The 23657-nt window shown below is 38.0% G+C and overlaps 3 protein-coding genes across 10 annotated transcripts in view; 2 read left to right on the forward strand and 1 right to left on the reverse strand.

Moving 5' to 3' along the window:
* Positions 1-23657, forward strand: part of LOC146488159 (uncharacterized) — a 538028-nt gene that overhangs the window by 347589 nt on the left and 166782 nt on the right. For all 7 annotated transcript variants that reach the window (XM_085121821.1, XM_085121804.1, XM_085121849.1 and 4 more), the window contains 6 exons: positions 11494-11655; positions 11763-11840; positions 13417-13484; positions 13789-13882; positions 19983-20144; positions 20253-20330. In XM_085121821.1, coding sequence (XP_084977947.1) covers positions 11494-11655; positions 11763-11840; positions 13417-13484; positions 13789-13882; positions 19983-20144; positions 20253-20330 — 642 coding nt within the window. The remainder of the gene's footprint in view (positions 1-11493; positions 11656-11762; positions 11841-13416; positions 13485-13788; positions 13883-19982; positions 20145-20252; positions 20331-23657) is intronic.
* LOC146488171 (uncharacterized) overlaps positions 1-23657 on the reverse strand; it is a 286546-nt gene that overhangs the window by 82001 nt on the left and 180888 nt on the right. The gene's annotated exons all lie outside the window — the stretch shown is intronic.
* Positions 20014-23657, forward strand: part of LOC146488176 (uncharacterized) — a 119134-nt gene continuing 115490 nt past the window's right edge. The window contains exon 1 of the mRNA XM_085121928.1: positions 20014-20144. The gene's annotated coding sequence lies outside the window, so the exon portion shown is untranslated. The remainder of the gene's footprint in view (positions 20145-23657) is intronic.

The following is a 23657-nucleotide window of genomic DNA, read 5'->3' on the forward strand; positions in this document are numbered from 1 at the left end:
CTCAGTTGGCCTCTCTTGGAGTTTTTCTTTGTTGCCATGTACATCAGCTCCTCTTGATTTAAATTCTGCTTTAAGTTTCTCAACACTAAGAGATTTAAAGGAACAAGTAGCATCTGATTTTCCAAACTTTCCTTCTGTATGTAGTTACTAAGGTTTGCTTTTCTTGAAGGGTTCTGTACTTCTGGTGGGCCATGAACATGTAGTCGTACTCACCAATCCGTCTCATGTCTCCACAGCATCCACAGCAGCCAAATTGCCCACCTTTCTGTATGCCATCTTCTAATTCTATAAATGGCCGCTTGAGAAGTTTGTCAGAGTAGCGAAACGCCGCGAGGGGGTCTACTTAATTCAAGCCAACTTAACTAGCGGGGAGCTTGTTGACAAGAGAGGTGTTAAGCTATTCAACTAAGGCGACATCTAATTGCTAACGTACCCATCCCGACAGCTAAATCAAGGTAATTAAAATCCTCAGCTTTGTCTCAGTAGCCTGCGAATCAAGCGTTTCTGTGTCCCAATTTCCGCGCGGTCAAACCGCGAAAAACGCACAAACGGAAACGCTTGCTGCGCAGGCTACTTTGTCTTGCAGACGCTCTTTTGGCATGTCACGCAATCTTTCCTCTCCAATTAACGTTCGTTGGGGAGGAAAGATTGTATGACGAGCCAAAAGAGCGTCTTCGAGGGAGGCTACCGTTTAGTGTGGACAGACTGCATAACCTCAATATTTGAACTTTTTTCGTGTTCACTGATGATTTGTCTGTTTGGGATACGCTTGCGCATCCTGCCATATTCCTTGTTTGATTTATTGAGTGTTACGGGAATTAAAGGGTAAAATAATTTACGTTTGTTTGAGCGTATGAATTATAACATAATATCAGGGGCCCGAGGGCTGGGATAATCGAAATGTTCCCGCTATGCCGTCTAATAGAAGCAGAGCACTGACTGGGTGGATTAAACATCATTAAATGGCCGATTGCACGTAACTTAGTTACGTTCTCGGTTGGATAAAAAATGAAACATCCCGGCCTGATTTGGGATGGTCGAATGCTTTAGAAGATAGAGCGTGTCCAATTAGTATATCAATGATATTAGATAGGTCGTTTTATTTGCTTGGGTTTCTGGCGGCGCCAGTATCTGTGAGGTAAGTTTAATTACAAATAAGAAACATTACTCTTACTTTAGTCAATTGTTACAGGATTCGAAATGTAAGATTTGCGGCATGGCCGTTTAGTCCCTTACTCCATTTTTTTTCGCAGTATTTATTTAATTTGCTGTGTTTTTCGGCTAAACGATTCCATACAGACTTTACATTTGTATTTGAGTGATATTAAATATAGCCTTAATGATATTTTTTTGACGATGTGGCCACGACCTATCCAGAAGGTAAGTTCAATTTCCAATAAGAAACATTATTTTCGCTGCAGATAATTTTAGTGGATGCACAATGGAAGAGTTGAGAAGTAACCGTTTAGTTCTTATTCTAATTTTTTCGCAGTTTTCTTTTCCTGCGCTTTTCGGCTAAGCGCTTTCCACTGATGTCGACATTAGCCTGTAGGGTATTCCTTACACCCTAGCTAGTATACACCTTCCACGATATTTCTTAAGAGAGGACCGCGAGGTTGCATGCTAGGCGGAGCTCCAGACGCATATGTATTAGTTTTAAACTCGAACAAGTATAATCTTGATATCTTAAATATTTTTGGACTGTATGGTACACCAAATATGCTCCTATCATCTGTTTTTAACTTTCTTAATTACACTGCCATCATCATAACAACTCGATATACTGCAAATTGTGAAGCGCTGTGATAAAGGGTTAACACTCGAAACCTCAGCTTTAAAATCTCTCGGTGACCAAATTGCATATCAACTCTGTTGATAAAACCAAACACTGATTCGTCTCTACTCTCCCATCGAACCTAGCTTTAGGATGACACTGCAAATCGCTTGGCCAATGAAAAACAGAACTTTTGCCAATTGTTGTTCGTCAGCACAATCATATTGATCTCTTGTTTCCAATGGAATACATGACCCTACAGCTAGTGTCAACATTAAGCGCTTAACCGACAAGCACAGGAAAACAATACTGCGAAAAATTTAGAGTAAGAACTGAACAGTTACTCCTCAACTCTTCCATTTTGCATCCGCTATAATTAACTGTAGCGAAAATAATGTTTCTTATTGGAGATTGAATTTACTTTCTAGATATGTTGTCGCCAGTTCCTCAAGAAAATAAAAGGATTTGTTATCATTAAGACTGCATTTAACATCATTAAAATACAAATGTGACATGCCATTGCTAAACCATGCCAATCAAGTAGACACCCTTTATCTTTATCCAACAGAGCGCAGCTTAATTTATTTGCAAGCTATTCAATATTGTCTCAATACACTCACGATGTTTATTTAAGGCAGACATCATACTGCGAGAGTTTAATTAGCCACTCGGGTCGCTGATACATAGAGGTATTTGGAGTCCTCTAAAAAAAGAAAGTAACTAGAATACGACAAAATTACAGTATGGAAAATACTTCTTTCTCACACCCTAGCTTGTATACATCTTCCAAGATGTTTCTTGCGAGAGAACCTCGAGTTTGCAGGCTAGGCCGAGCTCCAGATGGATTATTTTTAAGCTCGAGCAAGTAAATTATTGTTATCTTATATATTTTTGGACTGGATGGTAAACCAAATATGCTCCTACCATCTGTTCTTTACTTTCTTAATTACACTGCCATCATCATAATAACTTGATACACTGCAAATTGTGATCCGCTCTGATAAAAAGTTCGCTCGAAGCTTCAGCTCTCAAATCTCTCGGTGACCAAATGACTTATCAACTCCGTTGATAAAATCAAACACTGATTCGTCTCTACTCTTCCACCGACGCAATACCACAGTTTCTTTAGAAATTAGCTTCTTATGTACACTGCAAATCACTTAGCCAATGAAATGCAGAACCTATGCACTGCTGTGGATTTTTAAACTTGAATGAAGTTCGTCAGTACAATCATATTGATCTCTTGTTTCCAATGGAAGAGGTATTTTAGAAAGTCGCTTTTGTTTTACTCGGCTCTTTAATGACGTTCTCGGCCGATTATCACCCAGTCGTAACGGGAAATTCTGATAGCTTCACTAAAAACTCAATCGTAAATTAAACTAAATTTAAATCCAAAAGGTTTCTTTCTTAAGGCTGGTTTCCATATGATCGCAAGATCGCAGATCGCAATAAGGTCTGCGATCGTCTGCGATCATATGGAAACTACTTCTGCGATCGTCTGCGATCCTGCGATCGTGATCGCAGACGATCGCAGAAGATAGAACCATGTTCTATCTAAAGGCTGGTTTCCATATGATCGCGGATCGCAGACCTTATTGCGATCTGCGATCTGCGATCCGCGATCATATGGAAACTAGCTTTTAATGAAATATCACACGTTTATTGTGGATAGGCATATTTTCCATACTGAAATGTTCACGTATTGAAGTTTTTTTCGTTCTTTGAAGGCCCAAGTGGATAATTAAACTCTCGCGGTATCATGATGTCTCCAATAAGTAAACAGCGTGAGTGGATTGAGACAATAGTGAATAGCTTGCAAATAAACCAAGTTGCGCTTTGTTGGATGAAGATAAAGAGTGTCTACTTGATTGGCATGGTTGAGCTTAACGGCATGTCACATTTGTATTTCAATGATGTTAAATATAGTCTTTATGATAACAATTCTTTTAATTTTCTTGAGGATCTGGCAACGACATGTCTAGAAGGTAAGTTCAATCTCCAATAAGAAACATTTTCGCTGCAGTCAATTTTAGCGGTTGCACGATGGAAGAGTTGAGGAATAACCGTCTAGTTCGTACTTCAATGTTTTCGCAGTATTCTTTTCCTGTGCTTTTCGGCTAAGCACTTAACGTCGGCATTAACCTTTAGGGTACATGTATTTCTCACACCCTAGCTAGTATACACCTTTCAAGATATTTGATTTGATAGAGAACCTCAAGTTTTGCAGGCTAGGCCGAGTTCCAGATGTATTATTTTTAAATTCAAGCAAGTAAAAACTTCATATCTTAAATAGTTTTGGACTGGATGGTAAACCAAATATGTGCCTATTATTTGCTTTCACTTTCTCAATTACTCTGCCATCATCATAATAACTCGATACACTGCAAATTGCGATCCGCTCTGGTGAAGGACGTTAACACTCCAAACCTCAGCTTTGAAATCTCTCGGTGACCAAATTACTTCTCAACTCTGTTAATTAAAACCAAAAATTCGTATTTACTCTCCCACCGACGCAGTACCACAATAGCTTCTTATCTACACTGCAAATCACTTTGCCAATGAAAAGCAGGACCTATGCGCTGCTGTGAATTTTTAAACTCGAATGAAGTTCGTCAGCACAATCATATTGATCTCTTGTTTCCAATGGAAGAAGTATTCTAGAAGGTTGCTTTTGTTTTGATCGGAGCTTTTTCGACGTTCTTGGCCGATTATCACCCAGTCGTAACGGGAAATTCTGATAGCTTCACTAAATACTTAATCAGTTAAACTAAATTTAACTCCAAGAAGTTTCTTTCCCTTGAGACTTCATGAAAGATCAAACGTTTAGTGTGGATAGACATATTTTCCATATTGAAATTTTGTCGTATTCAAGTTGCCTTCTTTCTTTAGAGGACTCCATATACCTCTACTATGTATCAGCGACCCAAGTGGCTAATTAAACTCTCGCGGTATACTGGTATACCGCTACAGTATACTGTAAAAAGAAGTATACTGGCTCACTCAATATCCACTCTTTTCCAAAAATCAATCTCTAGAGTTAAACTCGCTTCTGACTATCCCGATTATACGAATGTTTGGTTTCATCAACGCAGTTGACCAGGTCATTTGTTCTTAGTATTCTAATTTTACCCCATTCCCATTTAAGAGAGCAATTCTTTTCTTTTTCTTGCCTTTGTGCATGCCAGCAAAACGGCATGGAGGAAATAATTTGGAAACGCAATCCAGATGATTAAGATTCTATCAAAAACAAGGACACTGGAGTAATCCAAAACAAAAGGGTTTGCTAAAGTAGATCCAGTGTACCTGAATCGCACAGGTGAAAAAGGAGGGCTTCTGTGCTTTAACAGAGGAAGCAGTATTATTTGTTCTCAGACTCATACTGGAGGTACTTTTGTGCTAGGAAGGTTTCGAAACATGAAATGGAAAATGCCGAGCAGCAATTGATTCTACCTGTCACACTCATATGGCGCCATCCAAATTCGACTTGATTGATGTCTCAGTGACAGTCCACTACTTAGGTTTATGGATGATTTAACTAAGTGGGTTCCAACACCCCTAAAAATAAAAATGTGCTTTGTTTTAAGCTTCTTGTGGTCACCATTGATGAATAGCGGCTCTTTTAATAAGCAAAGAACGTGACCACACAGAATAGCTTCAGGCAACACCTTAAATGCGGGGAGCAAAATATTGGTATCAAGTTCGGCGAAAAAACAAATATCAAACAATTCGCTGTAATTAGAGGGCCTTTTGGCATGACCATCTGAGTATGTGTATACATTTTCCTGACGCGTGAGGCTACTAGGGTTGATAACAATTCCCTGCAGCACTTAGGAGTGTTATATGATGCGGTCCGAATCTTCCCAATAACTAGCGAAAATACAGTTAGACAGCAAGGAGACAGTTTCGTGAAAGAGACTGACCGTACGTTTTGTCAACTAATCAGTTTTAGGGAAAAATTTCTACCCTCAGAGACTACGAAACAGGCCATTTGGTAGTGATATTTTGCATGTAACTGGCGTGGTTCTTTTGGCAGTAAGTGGAAATATGGTTGAATAAAGAAAGATCTGGATGCGAAACATAATTCAAAGCATACCTTTGAAAGGAAGGTCATTGCTTAGATTTGCGGTTTTGACCAAACGACAATTGCATTTGAAAACCTCAGTGTTGATAACTTAATTACGAAAAACAGTTTGAATTAAATTTTCTGTGATTTGTAGTGAGACTGAACCAGTCTGAACCGTAGCAGTGTTTTCCCGTTTCGCTGGGCATTGATTAAACGGAAACATTTTGTGTGAATATTTTTACCGTTCAATAAACAACCCGGGTTGGAGGAACAAACCCGACTGTTTTCCTGTTTTGACATTGAAAAGAGCTATTGGAGTACCATCGCTCTATAGCTTTGCGTGCACGACGCTTTACAGTACGTCTTTTAGTTCAGAGCCATAACTTATACTCTGTGATGTTGGTTTTAGAGGAATTGAAGCGCGCCGGATGCGCTATGTTTGCAGACAAACCCCCTCGCGTCTTTTGCTATTTACTCGGGCAAAGCCAGTAGGGGTCCGCTATTTTAACACCTCTTGAATGTCGTCATGCTTATTCGATTTCTTCAAATCAGTGAGTTCGTGGAGCGAGATTTAACTATAAAAATAAACGCTAAAAGCGATCGACGGTTCGACCGTTTAATGGTCCGTACCAAGTTTGGTGTTAAGGATAACTTAGCATGACCATGCATAATATGCAATTGTAATGTCTTTGAATAACTTAAGTCGCCAAAGTGCATGAGAGCGCTAAAATATTAAAGGATAAAGAAATAGGGGCATAAAAAGCTAGTAGAATAAATAACCTTACGCGTATCATATGATCACACGTGGTTAGATATTAATAGCAATAAAAATGCTATAAGGTGTAGTTAGAAACAATGAAGCATGGGATAATTTATAAACAACTCCGCGAGGAAAGAATCTCATTGTTTGTTAAGCAAGTGAAGATGAAAGAACGGATGAAGAGCATCTCAAATATTAGGCAGGCGAGCTTGTGCTGACTTTTCCTTGGGAGTTTGAAGTTCCGTGCAATGTTCTATGGCTCCTTCAAGTTTTATCCAGTATCCCTCGTACAAAACACCATCCGACAATTTATGAAGGCGTAAATTATGGAGACTGAGTGTACGCAACTACAAGTTCCCAGAGAGCGAAAAGCTCCCGTTAGAATCGCCATCCCACGCAAACAACTTGGTGATCTTAGCCGGGTGATAAATAGCAATGTCCGTCCGTTTACGCCAGCCGTAAGATCAAGGATGAAAATGAGAATTCCAGTCTTAACAATCATTGGTGTTTGCGAATTGTAAAGTAAAATTTATTGAGTGGATCTATTGAGAAGGAAAATGGATTGCAAAAGAACTGAGCAAAGTATAAATTGCGTGACTAATACGAATTTTAAAAACTTCACCCCACGGACGCTATCAGAAAAGTGATGTTTTTGAACGTTTTCTATGAGAAAGGAAATTTTTCAGTTATAACGGTGGTTGAAATTGAAATTCCATGCAATCATTTAAAGAAAAAAGCGGATGGAAACGAGGGACCACAGTACTACATACACAGGTACGACAGTTTATTTAGTAATCTATTACTTTTTCCTTATAATTAAAAATACAACCAGAAAAAATATCACACGCTCTAGTCCTAATTTTGTTTTTCTAACCTTAACCTTATTATTCTATGTGTCATAAATTAAAATTGTTATCACTAAACGTGCGAGGATTACGTAGTTCGAGCAAACGACAAGCGATTTTCTCTTCAGTGAAAGCTCAGAAACCTAAAATCGTTTGTCTACAGGAAACGTACTCATTGGTTGAAGACGAAAAAGCGTGGTCTGTAGAATGGGGTAACAATATATTATTTTCTCACGGCTCTGTGCGCTCGAGAGGTTTTTGCAATCTTCAAAATCCTTGCTCCACCTCGGTTCGATTATGCAGTATTTCAACGGACTCGGAAGGAAGGCTTATAATCGCAAGAGTCACAATAGAAAATAAACCTTTTTTTTTTCATTTTAAATATTTATTCTCCCACAGATTATCGGGACCAAAATAATTTCATTAAAACAATAAGCTGCTGTCACACGTAATATATATACATATTGTGCTTTTGTAATTATTGTAATGCGCATTTGATCATCTTGTCATGGAAAATGCGCAATATAAGCGAATAAATTATTACTAAATTATTATTATAAGCGATTACCTAGCGTCGAAAACGGGCTCTTCAAAAATCATCATTTCAGGCGATTGGAATACCACTCTCAATCCAATTGACAAAAGCGGCGGCCAACCTTGGAAAGCTACAAATTACAGGAATGCACTTGTAATTCTTACGGAAGAAATAAACTTATTGATGTTTATTGACAATTGTACCCCACAACTAAATCTTTCACTTATAAGTCAAAGCCCTTAAACGCGAGATCGAGAATAGACTTTTTTCTTATTTCTCGTCCTCGCTCTTGTCTTACAAGAAAAACAGAAACCCGCAAGTCAATAGCACCTGACCACAAATCAATTTATCTAAATCTTGAGATTAAAAAAATTGAATTGAATTAAAAGAGGTTGTGGAAATTTAATAACACCTTACTGGAAGATAAAAATTACAAAGAATTCGTCACTATTAAATACCCACAAACTTTAGAAACTGAAAGTATTCTGAAGTAACCGAAAAGCATCTGCTATGGGAAGTAATAAAAACTGAACTACGCTCTGAAACTATTAAATATTCCAAAGAAGAGATTTAAATCAAATGTGAGCCTCTCTAAAGACCATATGGCTACCAACGAAATTCCACAGTTAATAGACCGCCAAAAACGTACGCAGACTACACTTATTTGTCATCTTATTAAAACAATATATTTATGCTTCCAAATGCTTTGAAAAAAGCCGATTGAACAGGAATTCCAAACCAAAGTAATATTACAGTGGAAAGTAGAAAATATACTCTTCCCTGATCCTCAGATTTTTATGTAATAATATATTCAGTATTTGAGTGTTAAACGTAGTAGATGCAAGAAGTAAACTGTATTGTATTTGTAAACAGCGTTGTAATTAACAAATCGACGACAGTTTTCTATGGTCTATACTCTTATACACCATAAAATGACGTCAAAAAATGTTCAAAACTCAAGTGGAACCACGACCCGCAGGCGAGTGGTTTTTGGACATTTTATGGCGTCATTTTATGGTCTATAAGAGTAGAGACCATAGAAAACTACCGTCGATTTGTTTTTTACAATAACATGGAAAAAGTACAAGCAGAATTGGCTATTTTTTTCGTTGAGAAAGCGCGCGCGTTACATCTGACGTCATTTTTATTGTCTGTACTCTTATAGACAATAGCTACGAGCCAATCAGCGCGCGGGAATTTGGACAGTTATTGTAAAATCGAAAATAGCATGAACAAAGTGTCTACATGTTGAAAAAAATTATTTGTAATGAGGTTAAATTGTTAGTAGCTTCTTTTCATTTTCTCGTCCCTGTTGTTTGTCTTTACTATTGTAAGTTACTTTGTGATTCTTTGTTTTAAGCTTGATTTTGTATTATGTATTTATATTTATATCTTGTATTTGTATCTTGTAATATTGTATTATGTCTATGTTAACTAAAGTTATTATTAAATATTGCAATTTAAATGATATTAGAAGACAAACAATAAGATGTCGAAAACTTTCGTTGTTTGTCTTCTAATTAAAAGCGCTTAATTCCCTAAAAGCAAAGTATTTTGGTTTGATGGTCTTAGACGGGTGAACTTTGATATAGTTGAATTCCAGCTTACAAACGTCGCTTACACTTAGTTATTTGTATCGCATCACTTCGCCCGCTGTACTTAATTTGGCCCAGTTTTTAATTTGGCCCCGATTTTCTTATTAGCAACATATCATAACATTATCCCATACCTCATAAATGCAACCAACGCCTCCTTTTGCACTACCCAGCCGTTACTCTGTCATAAATTCTCGCCAAATATAAATATTTCTGTTTCAGGACTCCTACGATCACTTGTTATCCCAGTTCAGAGTAAAATTAAGAAGAGTTTTTGATGGAAACTTCGGTAAGTAATTTGTATTCTGTTGACAGAATTTACATCCACTTGCCTATTCTTGGAAGTCTACTAACAGATTTTCTTAATCGGTCAAAAATAGAGGAAATAGCAGTAACCTGGGTACAAGCTATTACTCTATACACAGTTTAATTTTTCTGGTAAAAAAATGTTTAAAAAAGTACGCAAAGTGCAAAACGCAAACCATGCACGCGCCAGCATGGAGTTAGTCTGCTTAGTAGAACTCAAGGAGTGTCAGGGAAACATGTCTTTTCGTTCTCCTGTATTTCTCAAAACGTCGGTATAATAATAAGCTTTATTCACCTACACATAGTTAGACTTAAGTTAAAAAATACAATGCAATCATAAACAAAGAGCCTTGCGGCCCGCGCCATAAAAGAGTTTGCATGTCTTTGGATTCTACACCTTGGTATTCCTACTAGGCCTGGTACCGATCTTAAATCATCAATCGGCTATATGTTAATCTCTTTGTTCTGTCCCAAGGGTGAATGAGGTGAAAGGAAAATAACGTACTGGTCCTTATTCTTCATATCTTTTTTGCAATCTTAACAGACACAAAAATATTTTTTAAACAGAAGTTTTTGTTGACTCGGCCTTTACCTTTAGCATTCACTGGTATAATGTGTAATTAACACAGGCATTACGCTTTGGGGTTTCAAAGGAATAAAGGCAGCTGATGAATAAAATCAACATGAAAATTGTTTGATTCATAGCGTTTTTAGCCCAAACTCCCAGCATTCATGGCGCAGAGTCAAATGAAAGCTGCAAGTGAAAATGACCTCACACCAGCTGGAGAGGAGACGTTGGATTTCGATGACGAAAATTTAAGAGGTGAGAACGAAACTTTGATTTTTTTACCAGAATATTTGAATATATAAAACCAAAAAAATTCGAATGTCCTTCCCTAGTGTGGTCAACTAAGGCTGGAGTGACTCTTCCCAGTTCATTGCGTTTTGAAAGTACTTGTAAGAATTTATCCAAGGGTCAATTTAATAAAACTTTTACAATTGTACTAAGCTGCGCCGTTCGTTTCTTACACAAGGTGCACTAAAAGAAACTCTAAGAAAAGTATCGTTCACAAAGAAACGTCATTGCGCTGCAGGCTATCTACTATTATTAAAAACTGGGTCATTGTATAATGCAATTCGAGCGATTTGATTGGCTTAGCGGTCATGGTATATGAGCCATTATACCATGCCCGAGAAATAGAGACCATTAAATTGTCTTCTAATTGTTCTTGCAAAGCGAAATCAACAAGATCCTGCAATGTTTCTTGATTGTTTTTTAATAAAACAATTATTCCACTCGCGCTTGTTGGATATGAGATGATTATAGCCAACTCGGCGCTGCGCGCCTCGTTGGCTATCTATCATCTCATATCCAACGCGCGCTCGTGGAATAATTGTTTAATAGACCTTTTTCATAAATGGTGGCCGATTTATTATTCTTTTCAATGTATGTTAATTTGCCCTACTAACCTCATTTCAGAGTAAAAATTCTTTTGAATTTTGCACATGCTGACGAGGTTAGTAAGGCTAATTTTCATGAAAACAAAAGAATAATTTATCGGCCGCCATTTATGAAAAAGGTCTATACATTATCTTCTTAATTGCTTCATTTTAGCAATAGCAGAGGTTTACAAAAATGAGGGTAATAACAGTTACAGACAGAATGATTTCAACAACGCCATCTACTTCTACACGGAAGGAATTAAAGTAAACTGCAAGGATGATGAACTGAAAGCCCACCTGTACAGCAACAGGGCAAACGCTTATTTTTGTTTGGGTAAGAAGTTTTTGTTAGCTTAAATTGGTTTATCAAATTATCAAAGGGGCTTTAATCGAACCCACATCAATATGCTAGCTTTCTCCTCATACTTTATTCTTTCACAGGAAACTATACTGATTCCTTGAGTGATGCAAAAGTTGCCTGTTCCTTACAGCCATCTTATTTGAAAGCGATCTTCAGAGGTACGAGTAACTTAATTACAAAATCAATTATGTAAACATTTAAAATATCTACAATAAATGATGAATTCACAAACGATAAGAATACAAAGACGGTCAATATCACTAATTTTTTTGGGACGGGGATAACTTTGCAGTGACATATTTCGAATTAGCTACACCGGTAAAATGTTAGACCCGTTTGAACAAAATATGTTTCGTAGTTTCCTATGTGGATTAGGGAATGGTCGATCTAACTTAAAAGGCGCCATTTTAAACCCGATACTGTTTACATGAATGTTGCACACAAATAATTTAGTGTTTTTGCCTCAACTTCCGCACTTCCCAATATTATGGGCCGGTTGTTCAAAGCCTGATTAACCTAATCCCGGATTAAATTGAACTTTGACTCAACTTTAATTACTAATAAATAAAGATTCTTCCAAAGATTTCTGCCTGTAAGTTGTGACGTACGACTTTTCTTTACCATTAGCCAAAAATAAGTTTTTGAAAACATTTTTAATGAGCGAATCGTTAATCGGCTTTCTTCCAACCGGGCCTTGATGAATAAGGTCAACCCCTTTTCTCTCCATTTCCTGTCCCAGGGGATTCAAAATTTAGGGGTGGGTGGTTCAGATTTAACGATTAGTTAAAAAGGGAAGGAGTCTGAAACCAGAAGGTGCAATAACCATACCAAATGGTCATCTGGAAACAAAAGTTGTTGTGACAAATGCAAGCCCTCCAGTTCTTTTTGCCCGAGTTCGCCAAAAATAGTACCCATACTTAACACCATAGATTTCTCCAAGCGTGACAAAACGTGAAAACTTGATTGAAATGTATTGGGTATTTCCCAGACTACCGTTTCGGCATTGTCGTTTACGCTTTTGCCTTTTTTGGACAACCCTTGTCGAAACAGCTGTATACCCAGGCGTAAAAGCGTACGCGACAATGTCGAAAGGTAGTCTGGGAAATACCCAATAAATTTCAATAAAAGCTCAGAATCCATAATTCCTCGACCATACAGCGAAGAATTGAGATGGCGGGCAATGTGGTATTGGTGTTGCATGATATGGTCTCAAAATTAGCACATGTGAGTCGCTTTAATTACTGACAATAACAATTGAAGTGTGCGAGTCGGGGAAAAATAAACTTCTGAATCATTCAAATTGCATTTTAATAGTAAGGATAACTGGCAGTTTTTGTGGTAGAAAAATCTAAAAAAATTGTTTTTGACTCCTCAGTGATGACATGGCCTTTTAGAGGTTGCACAATGTGCAAGAATTCAATAGAAATATTCGTGTTGGTGTTATCAGAGCATTTTCCTTTTGAGGAATGGTGCTTCCTGTCAATTTTCAAATGGTTTTGTCGAAACACCATCAAAATCCCTGAGATCCTTTTGTGGCCTCTGAAAATACCGGTATTTACACACTGTTCATTCTAAAATAAATAAAAGTAAATATCCTAAATAAAAGTAACGAGGAGCGATTGTTTGGGAACTTTACGGCAAATAAAGTCTCCCTATCATGTATTTCTTCAATGAGCGATTGCCTTCTTAAATAAGCCAAGAATTTGGTCGAACTTATTTTTTTCTTTTTATTAGGAGCAAGTGCATGTTTTCAGCTGAAACAGTTTGAAGAAGCCATCACGTGGTGTAAAAAAGGATTAGCAGTATCCTTCACTACAGATGCCTCAATGGAAAATATTTTTCATGTTCACACTTTATACGATAGTTTTTCGTTCTTGCTTTTGCGTGCGTACCTTCTTGCTCAAGTCCCATTAGAAAAAAATAATGATTTCTTTAGTCTTCGTAATAATTCAATCCAACTTCGTTGTTGACCTTAAACCCACCATGAATAAGATAAAGATAGAAAGTGAAAGAAACATTAAAGAAAATAGGCAAACATGTTTGAAGAATTTGTAAACTTTTTGTTACTTTTCCAACATGCGTGTTATAAATCTTGACTGATGTAAGATTGACAAGAATAACCAGAAATTGGTGGAACTATGGAGGACGTCTGTCTATGAATACAACAAGCTGCGAGAAACAGACGGAGGGGAAGATTCAGGTGAATATATAATGTCTTATAAGCTATTATGGAAAATGCATATTGATGAAGAAACCTAAAGATGTCCGGAATTTTCCTATGGACCCGCGTATCAAACTAGAAGGAGTTACTAAATTTCAGATTCCATGTGCAGTTTCTCTAAGCTTTCTTCTTCTTCTTTCAAACGGAGAAACTTCTTAAATCAAAATTAATTTCATACAAAAGCCACGGTGTCATTTGAAATTTTTCACACCAGAATTTTGGTGTTAAAATTTCTTTTGTTTAATAGCTTGATTTTGCACCTATTTATTTGACTATGACTATCTAACTCAAATTAGCAAAACTCAAAATTTACAAATTGGCAGCCTAAAAGGCCAAAACCATAAGCAAAAATGTTTACATGAATATTTCCCCCAGGACACGATGTTGTTGTTACATTGTTTTTTTTTAAAGTATTTCTGTCACCTAATTTATCGCTTTAAATACGTTTTTGGACAATTGTTGTGCCTAATGACAGAGGCTCTAGTATTATATTGTTTAAAAATGTCTTTTTTCCTCCCAAGTGTTATCTATAAGAAATAGGAATGGGAAGAGACGCTGGGAGGGAGAATTATCAGTTCATTTCACTTTTGAGTATGGCGACTTCCCTTTCTCCATTTCTCACGCAAGCAAGCGAGCGGCATGTTGAATAAAACATGATGACAGGAATTTAAGCTACTCTGATAGCAATATGTGGTCGCTGCTAGCCTTATGCCTTAAACAATGTCTACTTATATAGATTTGATTTGATACCCGTTCAAAGTACCGGGGTTTTTATAAGGTAAAGAGAATAACACATGAACGCAAAAAGACACCAGAGAAGTGCGTTCAGTTTATTTATATATCAAGCTAAATTACGTTAGATAACAAATCCATCATCGACAAAAGCAGTACGATTCTCACCACTGTTCTTAGTCATATGGATTTTTTGAGGTCAACGTGCAAATTGAACAATTAGTCTTATCTAGACCATAATTAATTTTGCTGCTTTTTGCGGGAGGCAGCGTCGTTGAGTGGTTAGAGCGCCTGACTTGAAATCCGGAGGTCCCGGGTTCTAGTCCCACTCTGACCGCTAGCTGGAGTAGTTTCTCGGTAGCCCCGAGTACGACTGGTTGTGCAGTTTGTTGGAGCTATACATAACTGCAGTGACTGATCTCCCGAATTGGTCCGGTTCTTTAACTGCTGAATAAGGACTTAGGGAAAAAATTCATACAATGGACATTGCCTTTTGCCAATGTTTTCCCTCTGTCTAAATCTATCACACTAGGATGACGCTTGGCACTCTGAACAATAAATTTAACAAAGACGTCTTCATTTGTGGAGACATATACAAACACTTTCGACAGTGAAAGACGAACTCTTTTGTAACCCTTTGCATCCCAACAACGCATATTTGCGTAAAAAACACCGTTCTTGCTTCTATGAATTGCTTCTTGTTTAACTTAATTCACAACATCATGATAGTGTGTGAATGGCACCAGCTGATGTATATTGCCATCATCACACCCAGCAAATTGACTATCTCCTAATCTTTTTCTGTATATCGCCGTTCTTTTGACAACAAAGCCCAAAATGTCAATTTTCGGCCAAATAACAACACCAAAAATTACACTTATTCATCGTCAATTTTTCATCCAAATAATTTGTTCAAAAATAAAAAGTCTACATTTACAGCAAATCTCAAGGTCAGACCTTGGTATCTGACTGGAAGTTTTCCTCTCAACGCTTTGTGCGGGCTATACCTCAACCATTTTATCACACCCAGTCTTGCGTATCTCACGTTGCCTCGTTGACATAGCACATAGCACACTGACCTGGTATTTAAAGGGTTAAGACAAAATCCTGTTATCAAAGAACTCGTTATTGCACTTGGTCCTGTACGCTACTATTGTAGGTTTTTTCTGACCAACCTCAAGAGACCATATATGGTCTCTTGTTAGCCTTAAGCATAATTAACTATTTTGACAGCTCCTGATAATATCATACAAAGTTTCATTTCCAAGCTCTCAACACAAATTACTTTCCGCAGAATATCAAGTGGTAAGTGTTAAGAGAAGATACAGCAAATAACGAAGCTTGCTCTGATTGTGCTAGGGAGACGGTACCTGAGACGTCCGAGTAACCAAACTTAATGCACAAAGCTTACAAGGCGGCAAGGGAATTGTCCAAAATTTTGGTAACAATTTTGCTCCTCATTGAGATTAAATTGATGCAAATCGAGAAGGAAAAAGAAAGATCTTTTTGAAGTTTCCTTTCTCTGCCCAAATTAAATTAGTATTCTCTCAGTCTGGGGCGGCAAGGACCATCTGATCACTCTGGTTCTGTGAAATACTGTAGTTTCCTATATCGTTGGTCAAGCCGCACGGTAGCCATTATCTATTTCAAAGAGACCTCATTGTGATCTCGTTTTCCCACCTACAACTGCGGACGGATAGTTCATGGCAACATATCAAAAGACTTCATTTTGGGAAACGTCCAGTCTTTCTGATAAAGAACCTGACGGAATGCCGGATTCTTAGCTCGATCCTGCATTACGCACACTAAAGCCTTTTCCAGACCTCCCTGTTTTTAGATTCAAGCTCATTCGATTTCAGCTGTGAGCTGGTAACATCTTACAATTACGTCACAGGGTAACCTAACCAGAAAAAAATCCAGAGCAGTGCACTGAGATAAGCAGATAGTGAGTTATGACTAGATGTGCGACTGAGTTGGTTTACCAGTAAAATGGAACAATTATGCCGATAGAAAATCATAACTTGAAGTACTGACGGGAGTCAAATTCCCATTACGTAATTCTCCTTTTGATTTTCGTGAATGCTGGGACTAATTAAAAAAAAAAAAACTCAAGCGACACTTCATTTCAGATGCATTTTGTAGTTTATTCAGGTTGAATCAAACAACAATTATACGCCGTTTGGCCGACCCAGATTCCCCGTTTGAGCTGAACCCAAACAAAGATCAACTAATTTTTACCGGATCAGGGATCAAGATTTATAAAGATTTTGGAACCAGGGATCACAATTTAAGGTCAAAATATGGGATCAGTCAGGTAAAGATATACCTCGTTACGACCCTGAGTTTAACGCAGGTTATGAAATACCCAAAATACCCAGAAATACCCAGTTTTTTTTTTAATTTTTTAAAAAAACTGGATAATAGCATTATCAGAACAAGAAACGTTGTTTTCAACTCGTGATCAGAGTGTAGTTTTATATTTCGATGATGATCTTGGTCTTCGGTTCTTTGAGGGGGAAGCAAAGATAGCTACTGCTGACAGCCAAGGTAAGCCACCTGGGACAACGTTGGGATAGCTCAGTTGGTAGAGCACTGCACTGGCACTGCATAGGTCATGGGTTCGAATCCTGTTCAAGCCTGAATTTTTTTAGGCTTTCTTTTTGCAATTGCTGTTGGGTACTAACTGCGAGGATCTTTTATCCACTGTTCAAAACATATGTTTCATATATTTACAGTCATCTATTCATCCTTCACTTGTATATCACGAACTCACAACACAATATGACCAGCTGCCAGTTGGCTTGATAGCTCAGTTGGTAGAGCACTACACCGGCATCGTAGAGCACTGCACTGGCACTGCATAGGTCATGGGTTCGAATCCCGTTTAAGCCTGAATATTTTTCAGGCTTTCTTTTCTTAATTGCTTAAGTTGCGTACCAACTGCGAGGATCTTTCTTCCATTTGATCTTCCATCTGCAGTTCAAAATGTATTTTTCGTATATTTACATTCACTTATCCTCTGGAGATGTTAAGAGAGATGGAATTGGATGTTGCGTGTTGTTAGATTCTGTTTCATCTAGTTGTGATACTTCTGCCAAGTCGTTAGGGATGTTACGAAAATGACCAACGGATATTAAGGGAAAACGAGTTGACATGCTCAAAGCGAAGAGAGCTCCTGAACCTGGAAAACCCCCAGTACGAAATTTGACAAAAATCTAATCTCATTTGAAGCAGCAATACGTTGTCCCAACTAGAACGTCAGCGGCTATTCACACTGCATACATTAAAGCAACTTATATAAGATCAGTGCACATGAATAAGTTATCACTTTGGCTCAACTGCCGTGAAGTGTGAGGATTGTGCTGGTACGGGACGTTTGGGCTTGCGGATTCAATGCTAGATTTGCTGACCCCACCCACCCACCCTTCAGTATCACAGTGTGACCGTTGTCGGATCGCCAAATTTATCCCCAATCTTATTGCAGTGCGACAATGGACGCCTTGTGGAATAGTTTACTATTTACAAATAAGCGGCACATGTACATAAATCGACCCCAGACCCCGACAGATATAAGAGAGGAGCTTGCTGAAGAGACCACTGTAGCAACTTTATCCAATAAAACTTTAATGTGACTCAATGGCTCAAGACAGTAATCTAGCACTCAATCAAAAACTAAGAGAACGAAAAAAGTCTTGCCTTTTGTAACGAAATATTATCCGGCAGTGCCTAACCTGAAACAAGTGCTCATAAACAACTTGAGTCTAATTAGACAGCACCCTCTACTAAGAAAACCCTGAAATTCACTCCGGAATGCAGTCTAGAGCAAAATTAAAAGGTCTGGAATTTCCAGGGGGATCTCCAGTAGACATGTGAAAGGATAAACAACGAATGCTGCGCCTAGCTTGCACATTGTGTGGTAAATAAAAAGTTAAAAATTGAAATGTCCTTCAGCTGACTGGTATCATACAATGGGGAACATGCTCTGAAGCCACTGTCTGTAAATATCGAGAATCCGTCTTCAGTCATGAAATTTTCCATTTCATTATAATTTGCCCAAGTAACCTCTACAGTGAGTTATTTTTAGAAATACTATTCAAAGGACCTGAAGCGCTTTAGTTTTTTTGAAATCTAAGAAAGTTCGATAAACGCCATTTTGGCCTTCCGGCGGCGTCGAAAATACAGTAAAATTATGCATCTTCTTTTCGCTCATCCATATCAACGCAATAACACCTATCGATGTACTTTAGTTAACTCATAATATATCTCTTAATCTCTCTGAATCACTGGATTACTTTGAGAAGCTGATGAAAACTGTTTGTTTTTGGCTGTTACAATTACCCTAGCTGCAGTGCTTTAGCGGATTAGGTAATTTAAGCTAACATTAACAGCAAAGAAAGCCCACTGGTACATGTAATTTGAAGTCGAAGCTAGTGTGGTCTTAAAGCCCATTCTTTATAGTTTTTTGTATAAAAATTGCTAAGGTGGCCTGACAAAGTGTCCCGCCAAGAGAAGGAGACGTGAAGTGCACTTTCTGGAATTTGAGCATCCACGAAGCAAACATGAAGCATCCCTATTCTGAACAGAACCGCACATTGCAAAATCTACCGATGCAAACCTGTTTTGAAATCCTGGATGCCTCAAAACAGTCTTGTACTCAAAGCTACAATCGATTTTGGTTGAAAATATCATTATAATAACACTTGTTGAAAACAGGAAGATGTTCAGTTCAAGTGTGAAATATGTAATTCAACGCTGCGCCAGCAGATATTCTTCCCTAGGCCGGAGAAACACTTGGCGATTGCGATTTTCGCCGATTGTCGGGATCGGCGTATAAAATGGCCAATATCTGGCAAGTCAGATATCGGCGATTAAATTCGCCGGCATTCGCCAAGTGTGCCCGTTCCCGTGATTTTCAATGCTCATTACTGCGAATAGCCAATAAAGTCAACCCATCAGGTTGGGCAATTTTATGACATGACTTTTTAAAAAAACTGCTGCATCGCTGCGATCGGCGGAAAAAAAAAATAGCCAAGTATGTATGCATTAATCGGGCTGGCGATCAAATTTGCTGCTATCCGCGTAAAAAATTGCCAGGTGTGGCTCTAGTGTGGCTAACTAAAGCTGGAGTGATTCACCCAAGTTCACTGCGTTTTGAAAGTACGTGAAAGAATTTATCCAAGGCTCAGTTTAACAAAACTTTTACAATTGTACCAAGCTGCGCCGTTCGTTTCTTTAAAACAGGTGCACTAAAAGAAGCTCAAAGAAAAGTATCGTTCACAACGAAACGCCGTTGCGCTCAGTGCAAGCTATCTACTAATACATTATCTTCTTAATTTCTTCATTTTAGCAATAACAGAGGTTTACAAAAATGAGGGTAATGACAGTTACAGACAGAATGATTTCAACAACGCCATCTACTTCTACACGGAAGGAATTAAAGTTAACTGCAAGGATGAGGAACTGAAAGCCCAACTGTACAGCAACAGGGCAAACGCTTATTTTCGTTTGGGTGAGAAGTTTTTGTTAACTTAAATTGGTTTATCAAAATATCAAAGGGTTCTTCAATCGAACCCACATCAATATGCTAGCTTTCTCGTCATACTTTATTCTTTCACAGGGAACTATACTGATTCCTTGAGTGATGCAAAAGTTGCCTGTTCCTTACAGCCATCTTATTTGAAAGCGATCTTCAGAGGTACGAGTTACTTAATTACAAAACTAATTAAATGAAAACATTTAAACTATCTACAGTAAGAAATGAATTCACAAACGATAAGAATACAAAGACGGTCAATGTCACTAGTTTTACTGGGATGGGGATAACTTTACGGTGACATATTTCGAATTCGCTACTGACACCGCTAAAATGTTAGATTCGTTTGAACAAAATGCTTCGTAGTTTCCTATGTAGATTAGGGAATGGTCCATCTCATTTAAAAGGAGCCATTTTAAAACCGACACTGTTTACATAAATGTAGCACACAAATAATTTAGTGTTTTTACCTCAACTTCCACACTTCCCAATATAATGGGCCCGGTTGTTCAAAGCCCGATTAACCTAATCCCGGATTGAACTTTGACTCAAGTTTAATTACTAATAAATAAAGATTTTTTCCAAAGATTGTCTGTGACCTACGACTTTTTTTTATCATTATCCCAAAATTAGTTTTAAAAAACATGTTTAACAAGCGAGATAAGAACCTCGGGTATTAGCGTTAATCGGCTTTCTTCCAACCGGTCCATGATGAATAAGGCCAACCCCTTTTCTCTTTATTTCCTTTCCCTTGGGTTCAGAATTTAGGGTCGGTGGGTCAGATTAAACAATAAGTTAAAAAAAGGAGTTGCAGTAACACAACCAAATGATCATCTGGAATCAAAAGTTGTTGTCACAAATACAAACTAACCGTTTCTTTTCGCCCGAGTTCGCCAAAAATAGCATCCATACTAAATATCATAGATTGCTCCAAGCGTGATAAAACGTGACGTTTGTTGGAAAAATCCAAGTGAAGCGACCGTGATTCTCTACCAAGGCAGAACGCTTGGGTATTGATAGCCTGATTCTTAGACGGTCTAGGTCGCTCGCGGCCACACACCCTCTTCCTTCGCCATCTGATGGACTTCATTCACCGCGAGCGACCTGCACTGTCTGAGAATCAGGTTAGGGTATTGACTACACTAATAAAAATCAAATTTTGTGAAAAGTTACTTATTTCTTCACTGAATTTATTTCAAATTGTTTCTGGATATTGATGGTCAGGATAGCAATAGGTTAACTTGCATCGTTAACTTGCCTCTTGTATGAAATTCTGCTGTGAAGAACATATTAAGAGGCCATGTCATTAAAATGTGCCATTTGATCTTGGACTAAAAAAAATCCTTTATATTTCGACTACAAAACCTACTGTCCTTACTATTAAAATGCAGTTTGAATGATCCAGAAACTTATTTTTTCCCGATACGCAGATTTTAGTTGTGACAAAAATGTGCTAATTTGAGGAAGTGGCAAATGGTTTTGTCAAATACCGCTTACAACTATTTCGCGCTACCAAAATGTTAAAAATTTGACTTTTTGATAGTTTTTTTTCCCACGTTTTTGTCGCTTCTGTATCATTTGAGACTTTTTCTGATCGAAATCGAGCTGAATTATAAATACTTCAAAAGACGATTAAATAATTTTAGTGAACAAATTATTGAATTCTATTGGTGTCAGAGTTCTTAAATGTGGCACCTAAGTCCGGCCTAAACATTGTTCTAGACATAGACTTAAAAACTATGTTGTATGACTATTAAATAAAATTTTCGGCACACTAGACTTTGCATTTTTGTTTATAAACTTAATTTTGTTGTCTTGCGTGACACACCACCCTGGTTTGCCGAGAAGTTGTTTTGTTGAGTTCTCTGTCGCCTCTTTCATCAATAACACTCTCAAGTATAACAGAAGCTACAACATTTCCCTTGTTCTGGCTATTTGAATGTCATTTTTTTTTTTAATTTATTGTCCCAGAAAGAAGTTCTGAGGCGGCAAGGTTCTGCACTTACCTTGATCTATGAATCCAATTTAAATTACTCGTTCTTCGTTCTTTGGAGGCTTTGGGCAATTAAGTTTATAAAGAAGGAACTGTTCAAACCGTGATGCCGTGGTTTTACAACGAGAGCATACTGCGCAGACTTCAGATGACGGGCAATATGGATTCTGAGCTTTTATTGAAATTTATGGGTATTTGCCAGACTACCTTTCGGCATTGTCGCTTACGCTTTTACGCTTTTTATTGGACAACCTTTGTCGAAACAGCTGTAAACACCAACGAAATACCAGATGAGCTTTTGCCTGAAAACATGATCCCTTCACGTGAAAATAACTTGCTATCTTCACGCGTCAAAACATATATACAAATACATCGTTCTTTTACAATGACTTGGTGTTTTATGGCCGCTTGGAGATACGAAATTTCTCTTCTCGTCTTGAAAAATATTTCGTATTTTTCAACAATCGAAGACAAATTTCGTAGGTCCGCGTGGCCATGTAATATCCTTTATTATACAATGAACTGTGTAAAACTCGCGCTTTGATTGGTCTGGAGGAGTGTGTGATTAGAGTATAGACGCACGATTGACGTCATCGAGTGGTGTGACCGGCGCACGTGATCAGAGTCTAGAGTCCAGCCAGAGCGACTGGTCAACATAGTTTTGCAAACTGTTTTTGCGAGTAGCGGACAAACACAGGCAAATTTTCGCAGGAAAGGAAAACTTCCCAATAAAAAATTGGACAAAGACTGCTGAGAGTGACCTCAAACAGGATAGGAAAGCTAGAACTTTGTTGTGACGTGAAAGGGAAGCACATATTTGTCGAAATCCATCGCCGATAAAAAATCCGGTAATGGCAAGTAATCGATTACAAATTGCAGTGAAACGACTTACATGCTGTAATATTTTGGGGTCAGGATTTCCTTCTGGAATAAAGGTTAGTTTTGAAAATATTGTTAGTGAAATTCTTTCGGATTACACTCTAATTTAGAAGATCACACTTGTATGTGTGCAGTAGTCTAAAACTGAGTTTGTTGGATAGTTTTTGACTCAGCTCAGGCAACGCGATGCCCGCTCACGAAATGTGTTGAAATGTCTTGGTTATTGTATAAAACAAATAGATTCCATTTTGCCGTGGGTCTGTACTCTGATAACGCACAGAGGACGTCAAAACGTGGTGAGAACATCAGTCACGCTACTCGCCTGCGGCTCGTAGCGAACTTCTTTGTTCTCACCACGTTTTGACGTCATCTGTGCGTTATCAGAGTACAGACGCACGGCCAAATGGAATCTATTTGTTAATTAGTTCATTGGGTTATTTCACACCGTAACCTAAATTTCGCCGTTTCCATCTGCCCGTGACCGCACCTAGGCCGCATTTTTTTTTAAACAAGATACCTTGGAACATTAAAATATGATTTTCGGAAATACATGTAGTAAATCCAAAGGTATCTGCAGACGAGATATGAGAAATTCGGACTAGTGGTCGGTGAAGTGT

Source organism: Pavona decussata, unplaced genomic scaffold (assembly GCF_977016875.1).
Source record: "Pavona decussata unplaced genomic scaffold, jaPavDecu1.1 SCAFFOLD_11, whole genome shotgun sequence".
Taxonomy (NCBI): domain Eukaryota; kingdom Metazoa; phylum Cnidaria; class Anthozoa; order Scleractinia; family Agariciidae; genus Pavona; species Pavona decussata.